This window comes from Rhincodon typus, chromosome 2 (assembly GCF_021869965.1).
Source record: "Rhincodon typus isolate 14 chromosome 2, sRhiTyp1.1, whole genome shotgun sequence".
NCBI lineage: Eukaryota > Metazoa > Chordata > Chondrichthyes > Orectolobiformes > Rhincodontidae > Rhincodon > Rhincodon typus.
In genome coordinates this window covers 116,951,785-116,976,315 of record NC_063333.1, presented here as the reverse complement: position 1 = coordinate 116,976,315, position 24,531 = coordinate 116,951,785, and the positions used below count along the sequence as shown (strand labels likewise).

Below are 24,531 nucleotides of genomic sequence, written 5' to 3'. Positions count from 1 at the left end.
GCAATTCAAAGTAGTTTTTCCTTGCTGTTTTCAGAGTTAATGAAGGCAAATTTTCATTGCAAATGAACAAAGAGATAGGTGTTGATGTTGCAAGCAGCTGGACCCCTCCGTATTCTGATGTTTTCATTCCCCCTCACAGAGTTTGTGCTAAACTACAGCCAAACTAATCAGAAGGATTTTACTATGCTGAACTCTCCTGAGCCCATAACCGGTGCCAATCAAAATCTGGACAGATGTGCCCTGAACACAAGGTGATGCCACTTTGTCTGGGCATGCTGTCTGCAAAACTGACATTGGAGCAAACTGGTGCATATGAGGCAAAGCTGCAAACATATCCTTGTATTTTCCCCCTTTTAATGCCAGGCCCAATTTTTTTCCCCATGTTCGGTTCACATTTCAAAAAAAATTATAATCTCTTATAGTCATAAGAGGAGGTAGGGTAGGGGCAGAGCCAGCTAGAACATGACTGGAATGTTTGAAATATTTTCATTGACCCCAAGCTGAACTGTATTGATTTAGGTAACATTTATCCAAGTGTGTCAAAGCAAATGTAATGCAGATGGTTTAAAAAAAATTGCAGAGACATTTATGAACTAAATGAGTGCGCAAAATCATGCTAGATGGAATTCAATGTCAGTAAGGTATGAGTTCACCCATTTTGGACAGAAAAGGATGGCTCCAGTAATTTTCAAATAGTGAAAATCCAGAAAAGAGATTTTGGAGTCCACATACAGACCACGGAAATACATTAGTCTGGGACATAAAATAAACAAGAAGGCTAATGCAACATTAGTCTTTATCACAAATGAATCAGAATATGAAAAAGGAAACAGAAATCTAACTAAGCACTTGTTAGATCATATCAGAATTATTTGGTAATATTCCGGACACTACACCTTAGAAATAATAGGAAAAGTCACCACAGTCCCTGAGGACCACAGGCTGCTCTCTCATTACAGAGAAATGACTGCTGATGTTTTAATCTGAGGGACAGCATGCTTCAGGCAAGGAGTGAGGTCAAGAAGGTATGACCTTCATGGTCACTTCAGTTTTTACAGAAATTGGATCCATGCTATTGGCATCACTGCATTGCAAACCAGCAGTTCAGCCAACTGAACTAACTGACCGCTAAGCAGAGCGGATTCCCCAGACTGTTGCTATGAAAAAAAAAAGAGTAAATAGTGAAGACAGTTTAAATAAACCAGGCTTGTAAACCAGGGAGAACAGAAAGTCAAACAGTGATTTGATTGAGGTCTTTGGAAGGAATTTATTAGAGTGGATCTAGCAAGTTTTTCCACAGCAACGGGCTTTTAGGGAGAAGGGCCCAAGGTAGGTGTATGATATTACAATAACGCGTAGAATGGCCAACTCTTGGTTCCATTTGATTAATGCTCTTCAGCTAATCAGTTAAAGATAATCATGTTTAACTAATTTGATTCAGTCCTTTGACATAGTAACAGTCTGTTTATGAGGCTTAGCAGGAGATGTGGTGTACATAGGTTTCCAAAGAGTGCTTAAAAACATGCCCCATAATTGGTTGCAAGCAAAATTGAAGAACATGGAATGAAAATGACAGTGACAACAGCAGATTGAAAACAAACTTGGCAGCATCACAGGAAATCAAGGCCTGTGATGAATGGCTTTTTTCAGACAGATAAAGATATATAGTCCAGATTTCCAAGGATTGGTATTGGTCCTCATTGATAGAAATTGACAAAAAAAAAACTTGGAAATACTGTCAACTGTATGGAGGCTAAAGACCGACCTAAAGAAGACAGAGAACAGTTGATAGAATGGGCAATCATGTGGCAGGTGCAAGTTAATCAGCAAGCTGTGCAGTTATTCCTTTTAAGGGGAAAAATGTATCAATTTTTATCTGCACCATACTTTATGGAGGAAGTGAAAGCATGAGAAAAGGTGCAGAGAAAAGTCAAAGGGGCTTTAATGATGAAGAGAAAGAAGCAGCTGGCAGGGGGGGTGGAGAAGGGGAGGGGAAGGGGCAAGAATTGCAAAATTGGGAGATTTTCTCTTTCGATGAGGTGATTGAGACAAGAGGTACATATTGAAAATAATGAGAATGAGGGACTTTGACAGAATAGATCATGAAAAACTGTTCCAATTATAGCACCGTCAAGAGCCAAAAAACAGAATACAAGGCCCATTTCATTCATTCATGTGATGTGGGCATATCCAGCATTAAACTGTAATTACTGTGAGATGGTGATTGTGACCTTCTTAAACTGCTGCAATCCTTCAGGAGTACACATATCTACTGGATTGTTAGGAAGGGAGTTCCGAAGGAAGGGGAATTCCGCCACACTCCTGGCTTCTGTCTGATAAATTATGGATAGATTTGGGCAGTCATGTGAAGAGTTACCCGCTGCAGCATTCCAAGATTCCGACTTGCTGTTGTAGCCAATTTATGTTTATAGCTAGTGTAGTTCAGTTTCTGGTAAATTGTAACCCCCAAGATGTCAACAGTGGAGGATTCATTGATGTTGATGCCACTGAATGTCAAAAGGGTTATGATTGGATTTTCTCTTGCTGGAGATGGTCATTGCCTGGCATGTCTATGGTGTGAATGCTACTTGCCATCTTTCAGCCCAAAACTGTCCATCCAGTACATTTGGATACAGGCTACTTCGGTATCTGAGGAGATTTGAATGGTGCTGAGAACTGTGTAATCATCAGCGAATATTCCCATTTCTTACCTTATGATAAAAGGGAAGGTTTTTGATGAAGCACTGAAAGTTGGGCCTACGACACTACCCTGAGGAACTACTGCAATGAATAGCAAAAGTAGTAAAGGCAACAGAAGGAAAGCTGGAGTAGTAGTTGAGATATGGAAAGCACTACCCAAGAGTATGGTGGAAGCAGAGTCAATCGCAGCTTTATGATGCAAAGTCTGTTATCTTTAAAGTAAATTATATATTACTTTTTATTGAGTTTGAATTTTGAACCAGTAGCAAGTAGGTTTTTGTCCATGTGTGCAAGGTGATTTAATAATCAACTTGTCAGTCTTTCTAGAGCCATAAATTTTTCAACCTGCACGTGAGACAGAACAGCCACTGGAGTGATAATGGGTATTTGTTTGCAGCAGTAATGTTTTCAATGCTTATTTCTTCAAACATATTAGCTCACTTTGGTTTTAAAAGACTCAATTTTTGTTGCTTAGGAGTAAAACCCATAGATTAAAAATTTTTGGGGTCAGAAGACTTAGTTGAGGTTAGATGTAAGTACAGTTTCACCTGGAGAAAGGAGTTAGTTCAGAACAGTCAGAAAATAGGTTACTTTGATGTAAGGGATTTAGCATGAAAATTCCAGACCAAAAACAATTGATTTGAAACCTGTGGTGGTTATGCGAAGCAATTAAGTTTAAACTCAGTCACGTGACGAGAGTCAGTCATACAGCAGGGAAACAGTTCCTTTTGCCAAACTTGTTCATGCCAACCAGATATCCTAAACTGAACATGTCCCATTTTCCTGCATTGACTCACATCTCTAAACCCTTCCTATCAATGTACCCATCCAGATGCCTTTTAAATGTTGTAACTGTATCCACCTCCACTACTTCCTCTGGCAGCTTGTTCCATATACGCATCATCCTCTGTGTCAAAAAGTTGCCTTTCAGGTCCGTATTAAATGTTTCCCCTCACCTTAAACCCATGCACTTTAGTTTTTGACTCCCCTACCCTGGGGAAAAGACCTCTGCTATGCCCCCTCATAATTTTAATAATCTCTATTAGTCACCCCTCAGCCTGCTACACTCCAAGGAAAAAAAGTCCCAGCCTATCCAGCTCTCCTTATAACGCAAACCTTCCAGTCTCAGTAATATCTTAGTAGACTGTTTATGCACCCTTTCCACTTTAATAACATCCTTTCTGCAACAGAGGGATCAGAATTGTATACAGTATTCCAAATGTGGCCTTACCAGTGCTATGTACAGCAGTAACACGACATCCCAAACCCTGTATTCAATGCTCTGATGAAGGCAAGTGTGCCAAACACCATCTTCACCACCCTATCTCTCTGTGAAGCCACTTTCAAGGAACTGATAGCCCTAGGTCTCTCTGCTCGACAACACTCCCTAAGGCCCTAGCATTAACTGTGTAAATATTGCTCTGGTTTGTCTTGCAAAAATGCAACACCTTGCATTTATCTGAAATAAACTCACTCAATCTGCCATTCCTCGCCCTCTGGCCCAATTGATCAAGATCCCGTTGTACTCCCAGATAACCTTCTTCTGCAGTTGAGGACGGGTCACTCGAACTGAGACACTAACTCTGATTTCTCTCTACAGATGCTGCCAGACCCCGAGCTTTTCCAGCAATTTCTATTTTTGTCCCCGATTTACAGCATCCGCATTCTTTGTGTTTAACCTTCTTTACTGTCCACTATACTACCAATTTTGGTGTCATTCATAAACTTATTAATCATGCCTCCTATTTCTCATCCAAACCATTTATATAAATGATGAACAACAATGGACTCAGCACCAATCCTTGTCGCACACCACTAGTCATGGGCCTCAACTCTATCACCCCCACCGCTCTGTCTCCTACCATCACGCTAATTTTGTATCCAATTGGCTAGCCCTCCCTCGATTAAACTGACCTAACCAGTCTACCATGCGGAACCTTGTCGAAGGCCTTGCTAAAGGCGGTGTAGACAACGTCTACCACCACTCTGCTTTAATTTATCTTCTTAGTCACTTCTTCAAAAAGGAAAAAAGGCTATCAAATGTTCAAGACCAAACTGGTAAGGCAAACCTGTAGATGTGACAGGGAAATCTCTCTGATATTTGAGTACTGGAAAGTATTGCTTTGAAACAGATGGGATTTTATTTAGGTGTTTTGAAATCTTAACAATTGCGTCATAAGTATATAGCCTAGTTTTATCCTCTTATCTTCATTTTAGGGTAAATAAACTTCGAGCCTTATTGTTAAAATCAAATCTACAGGCCTTGTCACCTTCACAATTATACATGTGGTGGGGGGTCATCCGTCACTTCATCCACCCTTGGGTCAACTGAGGACTTTAAGTGGTCAAATGCAATCCTGGAATTCGCTCCCTGAGGGCTTTTGGGTCTAACACAGGGCCTGCAGGTTCAAGAAAAGAGCTCAATGTGTCAACCTTCAAGCTGAGAATAACGGAGTAATAGTGCTATAGATCCAACATGGTTGAAAGAGAAAAAAAAAGTTAGAATGAAGGGAGGCATCTATTTTAACAGTATACAACTTGCACAATTACACTGAACAGCAAAAGGTCATGAATTTGAAAGAAAGAAAAATTTTGGAAATACTGAACAGATCTGGTTACAGGTTATTAAACAGAAAATGTTAACTTTTTCTTGCCTTCTCTGCAGGTGTTGCCAGACCTAATAATTTCAAATACTTTTGTTTTTATTGTAATATATAGCACATTCAACATAAAAAGTTCTGTTCACATGGATTCAATCTTCAGCTTGCATGATTTTCATATCTACTGAGAAACCAATCTGCTGTTGACAAAAGTGCAAAAGAGTACATGTTCCATTCCTTCCTAAAGTGTTTATATTATAGGCTACACTACCGTGAATAGCTCCTAACAACTGAATAAATTCCACCCTCTGGGCTTTCAGCAGGGAGTAGCACTGGCAGAGAACAATGATCAGAAATTGCTGGTACACAGCCTATGATTTTCCATCTAGTACAGGCAATTCTGGTGGGTGTACAGGCACTGCCTGTGAACCCTCACTGTAGTCTTTGAGTATAATTTCCCATGGATTTAACTCCCTTTAAACAGGTGAAATAATGCAAAGATGCCGAAAAACATGAAATCAGTTAGACATTTCAGCAGAACAAAAGAAATGTCCAATGAGACCTTGTGCTGAACAGGATTTCACTAAGATTTGATGTCATATTACAAGAAAACATTGATTTACTCTGGAACACAGGTAGGTAAGAATACTATGAGCGCAACTGCAGTTGGTTCTTCTTCATTAAAAGGCTCTAGCATCTTGTCCTCAAATTGCAGAACAATATGTTCAGCTATTAATGGATGGTAGGTTTTCCAAGGTTATCAAGTTTGTATACCTTCATTAAAAGGGCATTTGGCTGCTTACTCTAAAGGTAACTAGAGACTGATTTCAAAACTCTGAGACCTAGATCGTGGTTCCGCCCTCTGCAACTGGATCCTCAGCTTCCTGATCCATAGACCGCAATCAGTAAAGATTGACAACTGCACTTCCTCCATGATAACACAATACCGGAGCCACCCAAGGATGTAATCTCAGCCCCCACTCCCTGTTCACCCACAACTGCACTGCCAAATTCTGAACAAATGCCATCTACAAGTTTGCTGACGACACCACCATGGTAGGACGGATATCAAACAATGATGAATCAGAACACAGAAAGGAGATAGAGGGCTTGGTGATGTGGTGCAATGATAATAACATCTCTCTCCATGTTGGCAAAACCAAAGAACTGATCATTGATTTCAGAAATGTGGAGAACACATCCCCTTCTATATCAACGGAGCAGAGGTTGAGTGTGTTAAGAGGGTCAAGTTCTTAGGAGTGACCATATCCGACAAGCTATCCTGGACTTCCCATGTAGATGTGACAGTCAAGAAGGCATGACAAAGCCTCATCCTCTTCAGGCAGCTCAGGAAGTTTGGCATGTACTTAAGGACCTTCGCCAATTTTTACAGATGCACCATAGAAAGCATACTGTCTGGGCACATGGTGGCCTGGCACAGCAACTGTTCTGCTGAGGACCGTAAGAAACTACAGGAGGTTGTGTGCACAGCCCAGGCCATCAGAAGCCAACCTCCCATCCATGGTCTCCAAATACACATCTCGTGGAAAGGCTGCTATCATCAAATCCCATCCCACCCTGGTAATGCTCTCCTACAACCTATTCACTCAGGCCGAAGATACAGAGGCTTGAACACACACCAGCAGGTTCAACAACAGCTCCTTCCCTGCCATTATTAGACTGATGAATGGACTCTCTAACTTCAAATAATGCTGATCCTGTTAAGGTTGATCTTGCCTAGCACACGTCCTGTCCAAGTGTTTTTCTTCATCCTATGACCTGTTTGTCATTGCTTATTATGATCTGCCTGTAGTGCTTGCAAACAAAGGTTTTCACTGTACTTAGGTACATGTGATAAGTCAAATTAATCAAATTGGTGGGCAGATTAGTGTCCAGCCAAACATCTAGTTACTTTTGTGAAAGCCCTGATGCATACGCTATATGAATATACTTCAGTCAAATCACAGATCCTGTAATTTCAAATCCATAAAGATGGATCCTCCTTGCACCCAGTCACTCAAGGTCCCTAAATGGCACAGAGTTGCCTAGTTACTAATTTAGGCATCAATGCACTTTCTCCCCATCTGGATATCACCAATGGTGTCTCTCTCTATGCCACCTGTGGCTACAGAAATAAATATGAGATGGAGCCTTAAAATAGAACAAACAAGTGAACACAGATCAAAAATGTGAAATGTAGGAAGGGACTGTAATCAGAGGAGAAGGTGTACTTAACTGTAGAGAGCGCGACAGACAGACATGTCGGGAGAGAGACAGACACAGAGAGACAGACACAGAGAGACAGACACAGAGAGACAGACACAGAGAGACAGACACAGAGAGACAGACACAGAGAGACAGACACAGAGAGACAGACAGACAGACAGACAGAGAGAGAGAGAGACAGAGAGAGACTAAAAGAAAAGCAAAAATGTACATAGATTAAGAAAGGTTGTACACTGGTAAAGTTCATGATGTTGTTGTAAAATTACAAGTCAATTGTTTCGCTGTTTCATATTCATATATTAACAACTTGTGATGATACCACCATTAATGTGGTAAGATATTCTAAAGAGCTCTACAGGAACGCATTCAACCAAAAGCCCTTCGAGAATGAAGAAATTTTTCCAAAACTACAGCTGAAATTTTAGATAGCATTGCTCTACTTCTACAAGGGATGGTTGAGCCAGTGTTGTGTCCGCCAGGCCAGATAGCCAAGAAGCCAACCCCAGATTTTATGGCAATTAGGACGTTAACTGTCACAGATTCCACCCCAAATTGGAGGATGTCTCACCTACCAGAACTGCTGGCTAATTAGATGGCTACCAGTTTTCTAGTTTTACCAGCATCACTGCCAGCATGGCTATTTGCCAGGGCAGAATTATTTCCCACCGCAGAGAAGGGTAATAGATGCTAGATCCTAAGACATATCAGGACAGCTGTGCTAAGGTGAGAAAGAGCGTTGGGAAGCTGCATTCAGAACGTGAGGTTGTGCAAGTCTGTGTTGCAATAATGGATCGTGTGTTATGCATATGATTTATCTGGTGGCCTTGACACATCGTTTAGGCATGATGCATCATTGACAAATTGCCAACAATTACCAAAAGGAGGATGTGAATTATTCACTCAAGGGCCTCAACTATCCTAAAGGTGGGCATGGAGCCCGATATGTACTCTATCACTAGCAAAATAGCAGTTGAGATGAATTGGCAACAGGCATGGCGTACACTGGTCATGACATGCAATTTCACAAACCCCAAACCAACCCACCTTAGCCCCTATCCCAGCCGGTGTTCACTTTTTCCTATACAGGGGTGAGAAGGATTTAGAAAAAGAGAGAATTGGTTGGAATTACATAGACTTTTGGCCCATATTTTGTCTAGGTAAAATCAGAACTTCAAAACAGTAACTAATTCTGAAAGCCATATTCCAATATTCCTGAGTTCTGAGGAAGGGTGACCGGACCCGAAAATGTTAACTCTGTTGTTTTCTTCACAGATGCTGCCAGACCTGCTGAGCTTTTCCAGCAAACTCTGTTTTTGTTCCTGATTTACAGCATCCGCAGTTCTTTCGGTTTTTATTCCAATTTTCCTTATTTGCTTATCATTAGCAATTCCATAGACTCAGTAAGCTGAAAGGACAGAACATTCACACTCACAGCATGAATAGAAGAGAAGGCGATTCAGTGTGATATATCTGCAGTAGCCAACAAATAAGCATGCAGCCTCATCTCACTTTCCATTGCTTTGCTGGTCACAGCACAACTAGAGCAATTCTAGGTATTTCTTCAACGTGATGAGGGTTTCTGTTTCTAGCTCCAATTCACAAAATGAGTTCCGGATCTCTACAACTCTCTGGGTGAGAAAATTTCCCTTAATCATTAACATTATCAAGTTAAAATAGCAAAGATCAATCACATGAAACTTGAGTACATACCATATCTAACGCACAGTCAGTGTTCGACAAATCAAGGTGAACAAGAGCATTTGGTTGGGCCAGAAAACTGTACAAATTCTGTAAAAATAAGAAGATAAAACTGAACAAAACTGCAATTGGTTTCAATCATTCAAGAGATCAGACCTTAAAAGTGTAATGACTTAATTTTATGCAGAATACTGAGAGGCTTGACGTGGACAATACAAGCATTTCAGGAAGGCAGAAGTGTGGTGTCATCAATTCCAACATGTCTGCAGACAGAGTGCAAGCGCTTAGTGATGAGAAGACCTGCCTCAATTTGCTAGGATTTTGATCCAACTGTATAAAAGGCTGCTTGGCCTTCTCGGCCACGCATTCTTTCACCCTCAATCCATTCCTATGCCCCTTCCGTATGTCTTCCTCACTGCAGGCTTGGTGCATCATTCATGCCTAGTTACCGAATGGGTATAATAGACACAGAACTTATGAGCCAACGAACAGTGGAAAATCTTGAATTAATCATGCAAAAAACACCCATTAAAAAATAGCTTTGAAATAAACTGATGTTTCCTCCCACATATATATCAACCAGACAGAGCTGTTCATAGTTGCAATGAGAGAAGCTTTACCTTATTTCACACGTCTGACCCTTGTCCAAATGAACACAATGAAAAAGCAGATCAAAGAAGTAATAATTTAATATAACCTCTAAGAAGTCAATCAAAGCTAATGCTCAATTTCAACCAATAAACAGGCCCGATTGGCTGATCCATTAATGACTCTTGAAGCTCAGCCAAGCTCGTAATGAGACCACCTAACATCTGTAAGAACAGATACAGATGGCCAGATAATTTGGGTTCATTATCTCTAGTTCCTATTTTGCTCTTTTACTTTGCATGTTTCTGGTTTCATTATATTTTGCTGTCAAACAACAGCAAAGCTGCTCTAGGTATATCTCTGGTTCTTATTTTTGCCAGCAGCTATCCACTTGACTCTGATTCTTCTGTTATTCAATCTCTCCCCTCTTTTATCCCATATTTGTCTTTCTATCAATGCTGCCTGAATGCAGAATAGTTGCAGCATTCTCTTTGTTTTCACTTCAACTCTGGTTTAAAAAAGACAAATCTTATCTGAGGGAGACTCAAGTGACAGTTCATATTAAAAGGAATTCAAAGTAATCATCATAATTTGTGAAAGGAAAAAACTAACAGTAAGAAATAAGTATGAAGAAGCAACCTACTGAGACTACTGCATATTATTGACTGGCCTTGCTTCAACAGTTCAAATCACCCATAAAGTACAGTCAATAGTTTCACAAAAGAAACAAACTTTAGTCACTTTCTATCATTAATCACAAGTTGAATCTTTTGGTCTGCACTTGAAAATATTTCCAGGTAATAAGTCTAACATATTTGAGCTCTTATATTCATCTCTCCCCCAAACTTACAGAAGATTCAGACTTATAATACTCCTTACTATCTATGCCCAGTAACGTGCCTTTACTTGCTCAGTGTCTAGGTGAATAGAGTAACCCCAGGGGTCAAGATAATGCTTCTCCCTGTATTTTGGCTAATTGGATATAACATATCCTTCACTGACTCCTCAGATTATAGCTCAGGTTCTAACTACTGCAGATTTGTTTTGAAAAAATTAATAAAACAAGTAAACAAATACCATTAAATGGGACTAAATCTACAGTAACCTTAAATTTTTACTTATTCTTCTCATAATATCTCTTGCCTTAACATAATTTAAAACTCTGGTTTGAAAATAGGCTCCTTGATAAATTTAGCTACTGGCGTGTCATAACAGGGTCCCTGACTTGTGTAATCTATGATCATTTCTTATGATAGCTGACAAGCAGCAAGGCTGTCTTGCATTTACAATTTAAAACCTCTTGAAAAACACTGAAACATAGGTTCAGTCACAGTTTCCAAACTGTGACTGTGTACACAAATGCAACTAATATACAAACATATACCCAAGCTAAAAACATTCATTGGATACAGGGTCTTTGAACTCATGGTTTGATCTGCTACCAGATCCCAAACTTGCCTGTTCCACATGATTATTGCTATAAGCAGCCAGCTATCGATTACTGCTGGTTTGTAACTAACTATGTTTGGACTACAGAGCTAATAGCAACATGGTTATGTGTAAAATATTTCATCAGCATATTTAATCTTGAGTTGTGTCTTGGATGGACTGTCCATTTCCTATCACTAAACATGAAATTTTAACCTTGTGATGCATTGCTGATTTGTCAAAAATAATACAAAAATTATTTTTCATTTTTACAACTTCTGATGAACTGACTTATACATTGTCAAGTTCCTCTCCTTCATAAGAACGGTCATATATTCACCTTTTAAAACTAAAGCTTACCACACACTCCAATGAAAATTAATTTGAAAACTGAATTCAGTTTCACTCTCCACAGAAACTACATGATTTGTTGAATGTTTTCCAACATTTCTGCTTTTAATTTTTTTCAAAACTACTTGACAAACATGCAGGATATTACAAGGTCTGAACGTTATCGGCCGTATTTACCAGAAATAGACAAAGTGTCAATTATGGCATGTTTCTCAAACAGCTTCTGTCCATGAACCCCAATAAATGTCCTCATACTATTCTCCACAGCTCACCTGATTAGCTATTCATCACACCTCTACAGTGCCCTTCTCAGCCTATCTTTCCTCCTGCCAGAGGCAGACGTATACTCACCATTGCCAGGACACTTGTCGGATTTCTAGCATATAACCATTTTTAAAGCCCAGCCATGAACCAGGTCAAATCCCACCAGTCAGGAGTTATCCTTCCCTATACAATTAGGGAGCCAAAAAGAAACATGCCTCGGGACATATGGGTGGCAGAGCTGACACTCCATTGGAAATACAAGCGAATATTGTCAATTTACTACTGTGTAAGAATCAAGCTGCTCAGGGCTCCTTTCTTAGCATTTGCTCACTTTGGATGCTTACAACATCTCTGCTTTGCCTTTCCCTTTTGCACTTTGCCCCCTCAGCCAGAGCCTAAAGGCTCTCCGTACTCTGTCAGGCAAGTTATAATGGATGTCAGTGATCATTCAAGGGAGTGGACAGGTTTCTGCACAGCACCATGCTATTTCAATCTCACACCTGCAGTATGTGGCAGCAACATTCACAGTGAATATGCTGCACACAATTCACCAAATGGCCATGTCTCAATGTTTGCAGGACATAGTCCTCAGTCAGGCCAAGGGAGACAACCTTCAGTTAAGGGGTCCTGGCACAGCATGTCAAGGGCATCATATGCTATCAATCTCCTGGACTTTGGTTCCTTTCATTCAGCTACTTAGGCTGGTCTGTGGATCTGTACAATTAGAGTCTGGGGAGTGAGTCACGGTAATTCCTCTGGACCCAAACTAAAAGAACCTTTTCGGAATCTCATGAGTTTTGGAAAATCAAAACCAATGCATCAACATTTATGATTTTTTTTTTTTACAAAAGACCAGAGGATGAAATCCATCAGGACCTGGAGACTTGTCAACTTGCAGTTCCAACAATTCATTCGGTATTACGTCCCTGGTAACTGTAATTTTCTTGGGTTTCTCCCTTCCTTTCAATTCCTGATTGACAGCTTTATCCAGCATGTTACTTGCATCCTCTCTAGGGAAAATTGATGCATAATCTCTGTTCAATTTGTCTGTCATCACTTTATCCTCCATTACTAATTCTCCAGAAATGGTTCTATAGGACCAAGACTTACTTCATTAACTTTTCAAATATCTGAAGAAATGTTTACTATCTGTTTTAATATTTTTGGATAACTTCTCTCGTACTCTAATTTTTCCCTCCTTTTGAATTTTAATAATTCAGGAAGCCTGGCAGGAAAGGAATGTCACTTACTGTTGAACATCAAAATAGAGCCACTGCAAGTGGCATTCATAAGCAAGTCGCAGCCCAAGATATACAGAGCTAACAAGGTGTAGAGCTGGATGAACACAGCTGGCCAAGCAGCATCAGAGGAGCAGGAAAGCTGACGTTTCGGATCTAGACCCTTCTTCAGAAATGCAAGAGGTGGGGGATAGGGCCAGTGTAACTTTGGAAGAGGGATTGTTCCACGTATCCTACAAAGAGGCAGGCATAGCTTGGGCCCATGCGGGTACCCATGGCCACCCCCTTTGTCTGTAGGAAGTGGGAGGAATTGAAGGAGAGATATACAGAGAGAAACAGCTCTGTAAACACCCTGGGTCTGTGCTATCACAAACAACTGAGTTATTTTTTCCCTCATCAATAAATCATCGGCTTTTTTTGGTCCTTCTATGAACCACTACTAGCACATCACCTGAATTTCCAACTGTATACATGCAAAGTGCATTAAGCGGCAATGCAAGCCATTAAAAAAGGTGAGGGAGAGTGGGAAGGAGCTAATTCAAAATGGAGTTGGAAGGGGCTTGGTCTGTTTTATGGGACTTTTCTAAAAATCAACTTGTTATGGAGATGTTATTGGACATCTCCGGAGCAGGTGGGACTTGAACGTGGGGCTCTTGGCTTAGAGACAGTGGCATACCACTGCACCAGAAGAACTCCTCCCTGTGTTTTATTTGTTTTAAACCTTTTCACCTCCACGAGAGACCGCCAGTTTCCACATTGAGTTATGTTCTAATCAATCAATCAGTTCAGAGATGTTATTATCCACCTCGGAAGCAGATGAGACTTGAACTCAGACCTCCTGTCTCAGATAGAAACATAACCACTGTACTACAAAAAAAAACAAGCAGAATAAACTGCACTCATTACCAGTTTCTTCCAAGAAATTTTCTACTCGATCTATTCAGAAATGCCACAACAAAGCTGAGCAGATGGAACTAAACGTGGACCTCTTCGGCCAGAGGTAGGGACTCTACCACTGTACCACAACAGCCCCTCCTTAGGCTTGCTTATTTTTCTATATCCGGAAGTGCTCTCTCTCACAACCAGTTTCTGCCCATCACCTTTTTTTTTGTTTATAACACCTAACCACTTCCAGTAAACCACCAATGCAGCCAATTAGATATTTACACGCAAAGTCCATTAAGTGCAATGCTTACCATCAAATGTGAGGGATAGGTCGGCTGGATGTGAGGTAGAGGCAGGGAGAATGGGAAGGGGCCGAGTCTGCTGCATAGCTATTTTCTAATTTACCCGTTCAGTGATGTTACCACAACTGTGCCACAAGAGCTCTCTGGGTCTGCTCTATATTTTTTAAATCATGCCGTTCAGAGATGTCATTATACACCTCCAAAGGTGGGACTTGAAGCCAGGCCTCCTGGCTCAGTGACACTACCACAGTAGAGCCCCTGAGTCTGCTTTATTGATTTTCATCTTTCTTTTTCATCACGTTTCACCCCTCTCCCTCCTTTAGATGTAAAGTCAGGACTTAAGCAGATAATTTCAAATCAACCTGTTAGGATACACCTCTGGAGCAAGTGGGACCTGAACCCATGCATCCTAGCTTAGAGGCAGGGACATCACCACTGCAGCATAACAGACCCCTGTCGTTCCCTACTTCCACTACATTCCTTTGGTACCCCCGACTTGAATAGCTTCCTACAAGACAGTGCCATGGTAATTTATCCGATCTATCCAACAACCTTCACTCTCTTACAAAGAGGATGAGAGAACATCAAGTATGTTAAAAAATTGCAGAGGCTGACACTCCTACGCCTTTGTTTTCTGGGTCCCCTTACCTGCCCCACTTGCAGTCACAACCTCCTATCCTTTCCTGCCTTCAAATCCTTCCAATAAGAGTCAGTGAATCTACAGAACTTTCTGTTTTAGTTGTATTTTTCCAACAATAACTGACTGAAGGCCACTCTTTCCAGAAACCCCAAAAAACCCAAAGAACTGTGGATACTCAAAATCAAACAAAATCATAAATTGTTGGAAAAACTTCAGAACTGGTTTTGAAGTAGGGTAACTGGACCTGAAGTGTTAACTCTACTTTCTCTGCACAGATGCTATCAGACCTGTCGAATTTTTCCAGCAATTTATGATTTTGCCACTCTTTCTAGTCACCATCACTGTGATGCCGACTGGAAGCACTCTGCCCTGATTGCTTCCCAGCAACACTGGCTACAGCTCATACTTCCACCTCCCTGTGGGGCTTTTTTTGCTCTCAGTTTGTTGCATTTCCACTTCCTGCTTGTGTCAGCATCACAGACTAATATTTGTATACTACAAACATTTTATGAATGTGAGAATAGCAAAATATATATATTGTTTTAAAATCAGTGAGGGACAAGCATTGACCAAGACACCATCGCTAACTCCTCTAATCTTTTTCAAAATAGTGGTGTGTGATCTCTTGCATACACCCAAACAGGCTGATGGTTACCTGGATTTAGCATCTCAGCTGAAAGATCGCACATCCAACAGTGCAATAACTCATCATACTGCACTACGGTACGAGTCTCGATTTCTGCTCTCAAACCCCTGGAGGGAGAGTTCAACCTGTGGTTTTGAGGTGTTTGAGTAAACAACTCCAGCAAAGTGGTCATTACTTTGCATTTATGCTTGTTCCAAAAACCTCTTGAAATACTTCCCATGGTTTGCCTGTAGGGTTATCAATTAACAGTTCAAACCAGTTTACTGTGGTCAATTGTTTCTCATCCCTTTGTAACTTATTTTATTTAAATAAATTATTAAGGGCTGGCATGGTGGCTCAGTGGTTAGCACTGCTGCCTCACAGCAGCAGAGATTCAAGTTCGATTCCACCCTCAGGCAACTGTCTTAGTGGAGTTTGCACATTCTCCCCGTATCTGCTTGGGTTTCCTCCGGGTGCTCTGGTTTCCTCCCACAGTCCAAAGATGTGCAGGCTAAGTGGATTGGCTACACTAAATTGCCCGTAGTGTTCAGGGATGTGTAGATTAGGTGGGTTATAGGGGATGGGTCGAGGTGGGATACTCTGAAGGTCAGTGCGGGCTTGTTGAGCTGAAGGGCCTGTTTCTATACTGTAGGGATTCTATGAATAAAAAAAATAAATTTAACAGCTTGGTTTGGGACTTGCCCTTGTTTTTCCCTAATCTAAAGGTAAATTCAATCATATCATGATCACAATTTGTAATATGCTCACTTACTGTCAAGTTATTCACTTATTCTGGTTCACTAATTATCATTAAGCCTAGTACAGTTTGTTCCTTTGTTGGTTCTAAAACATACTGTTCCAAAACACCATGTGAACACATTCTAAGAATTGCCTTCTTTATTTGAGGTGGTCTGCTTCTTAGTCTACGTGCAAATTAAAATTTCCCATTAGAGCTACACTATATTACAACATACTTCATTGGATCTTATACTTACTCTTCAACTACATCAATATTATCAGTAGGTGTGTATGTAACATCTACCCATCTTGCATTCTTTGATGCTCCTTATCTCTTCCCATGGATGATGGCTTGCCTAGTTGGCTAGACAGATAGTGTAATGATCAGATTATTGCCAAGAACACTGATCCCAGTTCCAGGTTAGGTAATACATAAAGTAGAAATTATAGATCTTTACTATGGTTTGACAATCAAATACCACAGTCCTGCCTTCAGGCCCAGAAGTCAAGAAAAAGGTAATAACTACTTCCCATACTGTTCCACCATCCAATTACTCAGTAAAATCCTTTTGACTGAAGTAATTTCTTCTTTTAATGAGTTTGTTATTCCCCAAGCCCACCACATAAATTGGAATATTTCATACCATTCAACTTTAGTCAGGTCTCTGATTGTCACAGTCTTTGAGATGAAGTTGTAAATCTAACTTGTGTTTTATTTCGGAAGCTATTTACAGTCATGTACAGACTTTGCAGAATAACCGAATCTGCGCTGCCAAAATGTCCTGATCTGTTTTCCACATTATAACTTTGTGTGAATACGTCCCTACTTATCAATAATCATGGTGTTATTTCCATGTGCATATTAATGCTATTTATCTATATTTCACCACAACCAGCCCATGACTCTGACACAAGTTTTGGTGAACCGGACATTTCTACAACTTAACACCCACAAAACATATTTAATTGCACGCAGATTTTCCCCTAACATTCACACCTTATCCCTTTCAGAACTGGAAAATCTATAATTGATATGATCTCTCAGATCAGCAACACAAGGGAAAAGCCACGAACAAAAGAGACCACCACACATTGATCTCAACCATGTATTCAACAAAGACAAAGACAAGTGTATTGAGATGGTTTATTTAAAATGTTAAAGAAAATTGGTAGTCTACTGGAGTAGTGCAATGTGACCTCCTCTTCACATGACAACATGACAGAAAGGATCAGCTGTGGTGACACAACATTGGAACATTTGAGATTCATAGTGAGGTCAAAACAGGGTTAAGTTCTGGCACCAATATTCATAACTATATTTTCTTCTTTGCTGCTATTAAATGTCTTCAGGCAATCTACTGAGAGCATCAACTTACACTCCTGCACTGATACGAAGCTGTTCTGCCTTGCTCATCTGAGATCAAAGATAAGGTTGCACAAAGTTTTCATCAGAATTGCTGCTTGCTGATATTACACTAACATTCCAAACCACAGAATACCTGCAGCTGCAAGTGGACAGGCTCATGCCTGTAGAAGTGTTTGTGGTTTGACCATCATGATTTAGGATGACAACATATTATCTTTCTTCAGCATTGACCATATTATCTTTCTTCAGCATTGACAACGTGACTTTGTAAGGTATTGGTAGCTTCATGTATCTAAACTGCACAATCATCAGTAATCAGCTACTTGATGCTGAAATCAACACATACATTGCAAACGCTGCAGCTGTTATATCCAACATAAGACAGAGCGTGGAACTACAGTAATCTAACTCAGAACATCAAACAGAGTTTACAAGCTTGGATCCTCACTGCACTCATTTACAGTGATGTGGGTGCGTGGAATGCGCTGCTGGCAGTGGTACTGGAGTCAGATACATTAAGGACATTTAAAGGGACTCTTGGATAGGCACATGGATGATAGTAAAATGTAGGGTATGCAGGGTAGTTTGATCTTAGAGTAGGATAATAGCTCAGCACATCATGGGCCAAAGGGCCTGTACTGTGCTGTACTGTTCTATGTTCTATGATGAGGCTCATGATAATCCATACTAGGTAGGAGAAAATTCTGAATAATTTCATCTTCACTGTCTGACACATTCCTGTCATCTCTTGGTGGGACAAAGTGAACAAGTCTAGATCTAAAAGTACACTAACTCTATCAGTGCCACAAATTGCTAAGCCAACAACGTCTGCAGGCATAAACATGTTCATCAGATGGATGAGGACAATAAACCAACGGACCTTTTGCATGCCCGACTGGCCACTTGGTAATTGTTTTCTGGACGTCCATAGCTCTGTTAAAAAGGGCACCTGGGTGCAAGATAAGGAGGACACATATGTACACTGACAAATGGGACATAGTCAGTCAGTGCCATGATCTCTACAGACTGACTGTTTGGAAGTATGTCAGAATAGACAAGCCTAGCCAACACAAAATCCCACTACCAATATTTTTGGAGTTCCCACTGACCAGAAACAAACTGGAATATCCCTGCAAGTACTGTTGCTACAAGAGCAAGTCAGAGACTAGAAATCCTGCAGCAAGTAACTCATCTCCTGATTTCCCAAGGCTTATCCACCATCTACAAGACACAAGTCATCAGTGTGATGGAATACTCCCCACTTGCCTGAATGAGTTCAGCTGCAACAACACTCAAGAAGCTTGATACCATCCAGGACAAAGTAGTCCATTTCTTTGGCACAACAAAGAAATATTCATTCCCTCTCGCTCTGAAGCACAGTAGCAAAGTGTACAATCCACAAAATGCACTGCAGAATTTTCCTTAGGCAGTACTTTCCAAATCCATGATCACTACTACTATCTGGAAAGACAAGGGTAACAGATACATACGATCATCATCTACAAGTTCCCCCTCCAAGCCACCTCACCATTCTGACTTGGAAATATATCACTTCGGTGTCAGTCAAAATCTTTGCACTCCCTCCCTAGCAACACCGAATGCTTCTATGCCAAATGAACTGCAGCGGTTCAAGAAGATGGCTCACCACCACTTTGTCAAGGGCAGATAGAGATGGGCAATCAATGCTGGCCCAGCCAGTGAATCCCATAATCCATGAATGAATAAAAGGGTCACAGAAAACGTAAGCCAGTGAATTATAGACCATTTCAGTCCATTGTCTCTCCTGAAAACAATCACATTTTTACTGTGTGAAATGCATTTGTATGACAGCCCTAATAGGTTGTTAGAAGTTTGTTTGAACATCCACTTCACCGATGTCCTGAGCCCTGCTCATAGTGGAAACTGGGTGAATGGCAATGACTGATACATGGGGATCAATTAAGGTGTTATGGGGAGTGAGAGGGGTACAGTAAGTAGCGAGAGTGATAAAGGGTGGTAGGGGCGGGGTGGGGGGCTAGATGTTGAGCAGGTATAGAGTGAGGTTAGAAGGTAAATAAGAACGATGATGTCCCCAAGAACAAAGGCAAAGGCAGACTTTCTAAACTGGCCCAAGTGTGCATCCTCACTCTTTTCATATTGCATTACATCTTCTCAAACTCAACCCGTCACAACCTCCTCTCAGAGAGGAAAATATACAGGAATGGTGTTTGTAGGAAGATTTAACATTTCAGAAACCAGAACAGGGCCAGAATCCTGTTTTCCTCAACCCCTGAAATATCTGGCCCACTGTGACAGTTGGGATTCCTTCAGTGAGGATGGGTTGATGTTGGTGACAAACTTTCATCTCAAAATAATTGTTCATGCCATGTGGTTATCTCTGTGCTCAGCATCGCCTGGTGTGTGCCTCAGGTGCTTGACTCTGCAAAGGCAATTCCTGCCAAATTTTCTGGAAGGAATGGGCATAGATAAAGTGAATAACATGGGTGTTTTCCCTAAGATGGGGGTGGTGGGGGAGGAGGAGGTGTTTCAAAATTTGGGATTTAGGGGGCATGTTTTTCAGGTGGGTGGAAAAAGATTTAAAGAGGACACGGGGGCAGCTTTTTTTTTTAAAACACAGTGTGGTTCATGTGTGGAATGAACTGCCAGAGTAAGTGGTGGATGCAGATACAGTTACAACATTTAAAAAGACATATGGATAAGTTCATGAATAGGAAAGGTTTGGGGGATATGAGCCAAGTGCAGGCAGGTGGGACTAGTTTAGTTTGAGGGCATAGTTAGCATGGACTGGTTGGACCAAAGGGTCTGTTTCCATGCAGTTTGTCTCTATGATTTTATGACAACTTATTGTTGTACTACAAAGACAGATAATCCTTGAAATAACATCTTAAAATGATCAATTTAAGTATAAACACAGACACTTGCTGCGATAAGCGATTATATTTTTTCAAACACAGTCAAACGTTCATAATTGGCTCAGATGTTAAAACAAACTTGAGGATATCTAAATAGAAACTACTGAAATGTGAAAATAGAAGATGGCCTTCTTTTAAAAATATAAACTACAGCAAATGTCCTGCCTATCAAAGTAGTCTATGAGCAGGTGTCTGCTTTTGTCTCCTCCAAAGTGACAGCTGTTGGAATTTTTTTTTTTAAAAGAACTCTGGACATTTAATTCACTTGAGTATTACTGTTGATATCCCAAACAATATTTTCTTTAGTTTTGAATACATAAAAGCATCTTACACCAACTGAAAGGCACATTTCAACACTCAAACATTATTTGTTATTACAACGTCAAGTTACCATTCATGACAGAATCCTATGATGAAAAACTGTAGTCTATTGAAACACAGCATCTAGTTGAAGTTGCTGCAACTTTTTATATACATCTGACAGAATGGTCCTGTATCCTCCACATCAGAAACAATTGAAAACCCATACCAGTCTGGTACAGTGCTGGTGGTGAAAAGTGACACCTAAATGCAAATTCTTCCTTTTTCAAAGGCTAAACACAATCAAACAATGAAATGATCAGCTTGCTATCGAATCACAGAACCTCAGAGTTAGGGCCAATCCTGACAGTCACAAAGATGCACCTTGAATTCCTGCATCCTTTAGTATCAGAGAACCTAGTCTGTATTCATTCAGTAGCATTGAACACAAATTCCAGTAGAACTGCACAGATACACTCACATGCACATGTACGCAGCTCTCCCACACATAGACAAGCAACCCTCATCCAGAGTTCCTACACTTACCTTGCCCACAGCTCCACACTCTCATTCCCCACATGTGCTCAGGGACCCGCACACGAGTGCTTATGATTGTGCTCCCACCCTCAACCATAGACCTACACATGCAATAATTGGCTCACAGTTCTACTCTGCACCCAACAATGTTTTCATTGAGAGGAAGATTGGCTGGATGGCCAAAGTGGCTCAGACAGAATCAACAGCACTGGGTTGGATTCCAGTGCCAGTTAGCATGGATTCAGTACTTGCCTCCTTGTCCTACCCATGGTGGAGGCTTGCAGCTCTCAAAAACAGACCTCATTTCAGGTAGAGAGCTGAAAAGGAATAGAAGGGGATAATGGGGAAATGACCACCACAGTGGTCAGATAGATAGGTTTTAAAAGCACGTTGAAGGTAGACAGAGTCAAGAGATAGATTTAGTGAGCTTTGAGCCAGGCAGACTTGCCCACTGTTGATTGGACAATTAAAATTGGGGATGGTCAAACCACACATGCAGTAAACATTCATCATCATGCCTTAGGAAGGAGATGCCTTGGAGGGAGTGAGTGTAGATTTACCAGAATAATACTGGAATCCAATATTTAGATTAAGAGGAGAAATTACCGCAAGTGTACATACAAAAGTCATTAAATGTGGCAGGACACGTGGAGAAAGCTATTATTAAAGCATATAGTATCTAGTTTCATAAAGAGAAGCATTGAGTGCAACAGCAGGTTGATTATGACGAACTTATATAAAACATTGATTGGCCCTCAGCTGGAGTACTGTGTACATTTCTGAAAAGTATACCATATAAAGGATATAATGGAGACAGCGCAGAGGATATTCACATGAAATGTTCCCTGTTATGAAGAAAATTCGGATAAATTGGTATCGTTCTCTTTTGAGAGAAGACAATGATTAAGAGATTTCATAGAAATTTCCAATATTATGAGGGGCCTGGTTACAAGAAAGAGGGAGGAACTGGTCCCTTCATACAAAGATTGAGAACTAGACAGAGAACTGTTTTAAAAAGGTTTTCTAAAAGAAGCAAACGTAAGGTGAGAAAATGTTCCGGACTGCACTGGCTAGAAATGTGGAGATTGTTCAGCATTCTTCCTAAAACATTATTCCCCACTGTACCCTTCCCAAACATCATCTTCAAAATCTGAATATTTAACCATAGTTTTAATAACTCTGAGCCACTACACATTAATTTTTTTATTTCAATGTGAGCACTACTTTTTGAAGCATTCCTGGAATGAGGAATGGTTGGACAGGTTGTCCGTATTGATCAGAAGTGATTACATTCAAACATCAAAGATCCTGACTTGACAAGATGGATACCAAAAGGATGTTTTCCCTTGTAGGAGAAATGTGAACTAGAAGACAGTTTAAAAATAAGAGGTCCCCCATTTAAGACAGAGATAAAGATATTTTTCTCTGTGACTGGCAAATCCGTGGATTTCACTTCCAGAGAGCAGCGGAGCCAATGTTCTCTCTAATCTGCACAGCCATTAGGTTGTTCAGCACACATACTGACTTCTGGTTTGGAAAGTCACTGCTGTGCGTGGATTTCGGAGGCCCATAGAGCAGCTGAAGAATTTTGAGGAAACATAGGGCAGAGGCAGGGTCACTGAATATTTTTAAGACAGAGATAGATTGTGTAGTGATGGTAACAAGTTCAGTCAGGTGGACCTCATAGGAGTTCCCTTACTGGGGACTGTTAATCTGGTCCAATCAGGGAGCCCTGGCTGACAGATATAAACAGGAGTATCAGAGGGTCTGTTCACTCAGAGCTGGCTCTGATGAAGCTGGACCAGTGTCAAGTACTAGTACTATGCACATGTAAGTAAAGGCTGACTTGGTGATGGGATACCAGCCTCTATGTAGATATCTTGACTAACAAGTGAGTCAAAGATTATAGGGGATATCAAGCAAAATGCGTTTAGGCGCCAATCAAATTTTGCCATGACAATGTTAAATGATAGAGCAGGTTCGAGGAGCCAAATGGCCTCTTCCAGTTCCTAACTCCTGTGCTCAGTTTTCAAAGATACCAAATGAGAACAAATTATTTAAAAAATAAAATCAACTGATACTGATAAATGTTGCAATCCTCACAACAACAATTAAGTTCAACACACTTAAGGAAATCCATCTAAGCAACAAATAAGCAAATCTAACTTTTTACATGAGTGTTAGCATTTGCAGCTTCTATTCACCGTTGCTCTGAAATGTTTGCTGAAACATTGACATTTTAAATAGCCCTTAAATTACCACATAACATGAAAGTACATGGCTTGATGCTTTGCTGCATTTGTGGAAGAAGTCAAACTTCATACACTACATGTCGAATTAAGGAGTTCCCTGGGCCCCTCTGGCATCATGGGTTTATTTTAATCATTGTTTCATTAAATTATTACATTACCACCTACACTGTAGTCTCACAGCCATAGAAAGTCTTGTCACTTTAGTGTCCTTAAGGGAAGGTGTTACAAGAAGTTCCTGTAGCTTATCAGCATTGCATATAATCTTGTTTGTGTTAAGGCACAAGCTCTTCCCAACACCATTTCATTTCAATTAAGGTGCGCAATACAGGAATAGATTGCATAATAGTGATAAAAACAGACAATATAAATCATTGTCTTAAATCAACACATTGATACCGAAAAAATTACCACAGTAAAGCTAATAAGAGGAAAAAAAAAGTGTCTCATCCTCTGCAACCCTGCAACATCCAGCACCTGTGATGCATGAGAAGATGATTACCTTTGTGTTCTCCTCCAACCTTTCAGCATTCTGACTTATACTGACAATCCTTCCTACCTTGCAATATTGTACGGGTACCTTCACAACAAGGACTGCAATGTTTTAAGAAGAATGTCTGCCATCATTTTCTCAAAGTCGGCTTTGTCAAAAATACATGTACCCAGAGAATTAAAAGAAAACCCAACATACCGATAGGTCATCTCCTCGGAGGAAGTTCCCTGAAAGGTCAAGATGTGTGAGCGAGTTAGGAATTTGTTGGTTGGCACTCAATGATTGGGCAAGGCTGTTCACTCCTATAATGAACGCAGAGTACACAAAGTAAACAGTTAAGCAAATTCTCTAAATAAAAACCAAAAGAACTGCGGATGCTGCAAATCAGGAA

At 40.5% G+C, this 24,531-nt stretch overlaps 1 protein-coding gene across 1 annotated transcript in view; it reads right to left on the bottom strand.

Annotated features, from left to right (window-relative positions):
* LOC109934313 (F-actin-uncapping protein LRRC16A-like) overlaps positions 1-24,531 on the bottom strand; it is a 403,104-nt gene that overhangs the window by 167,295 nt on the left and 211,278 nt on the right. The window contains exons 13-14 of the mRNA XM_048608843.1: positions 24,339-24,442; positions 9,237-9,314 (exon numbers count right to left, since the gene is read on the bottom strand). Coding sequence (XP_048464800.1) covers positions 9,237-9,314; positions 24,339-24,442 — 182 coding nt within the window. The remainder of the gene's footprint in view (positions 1-9,236; positions 9,315-24,338; positions 24,443-24,531) is intronic.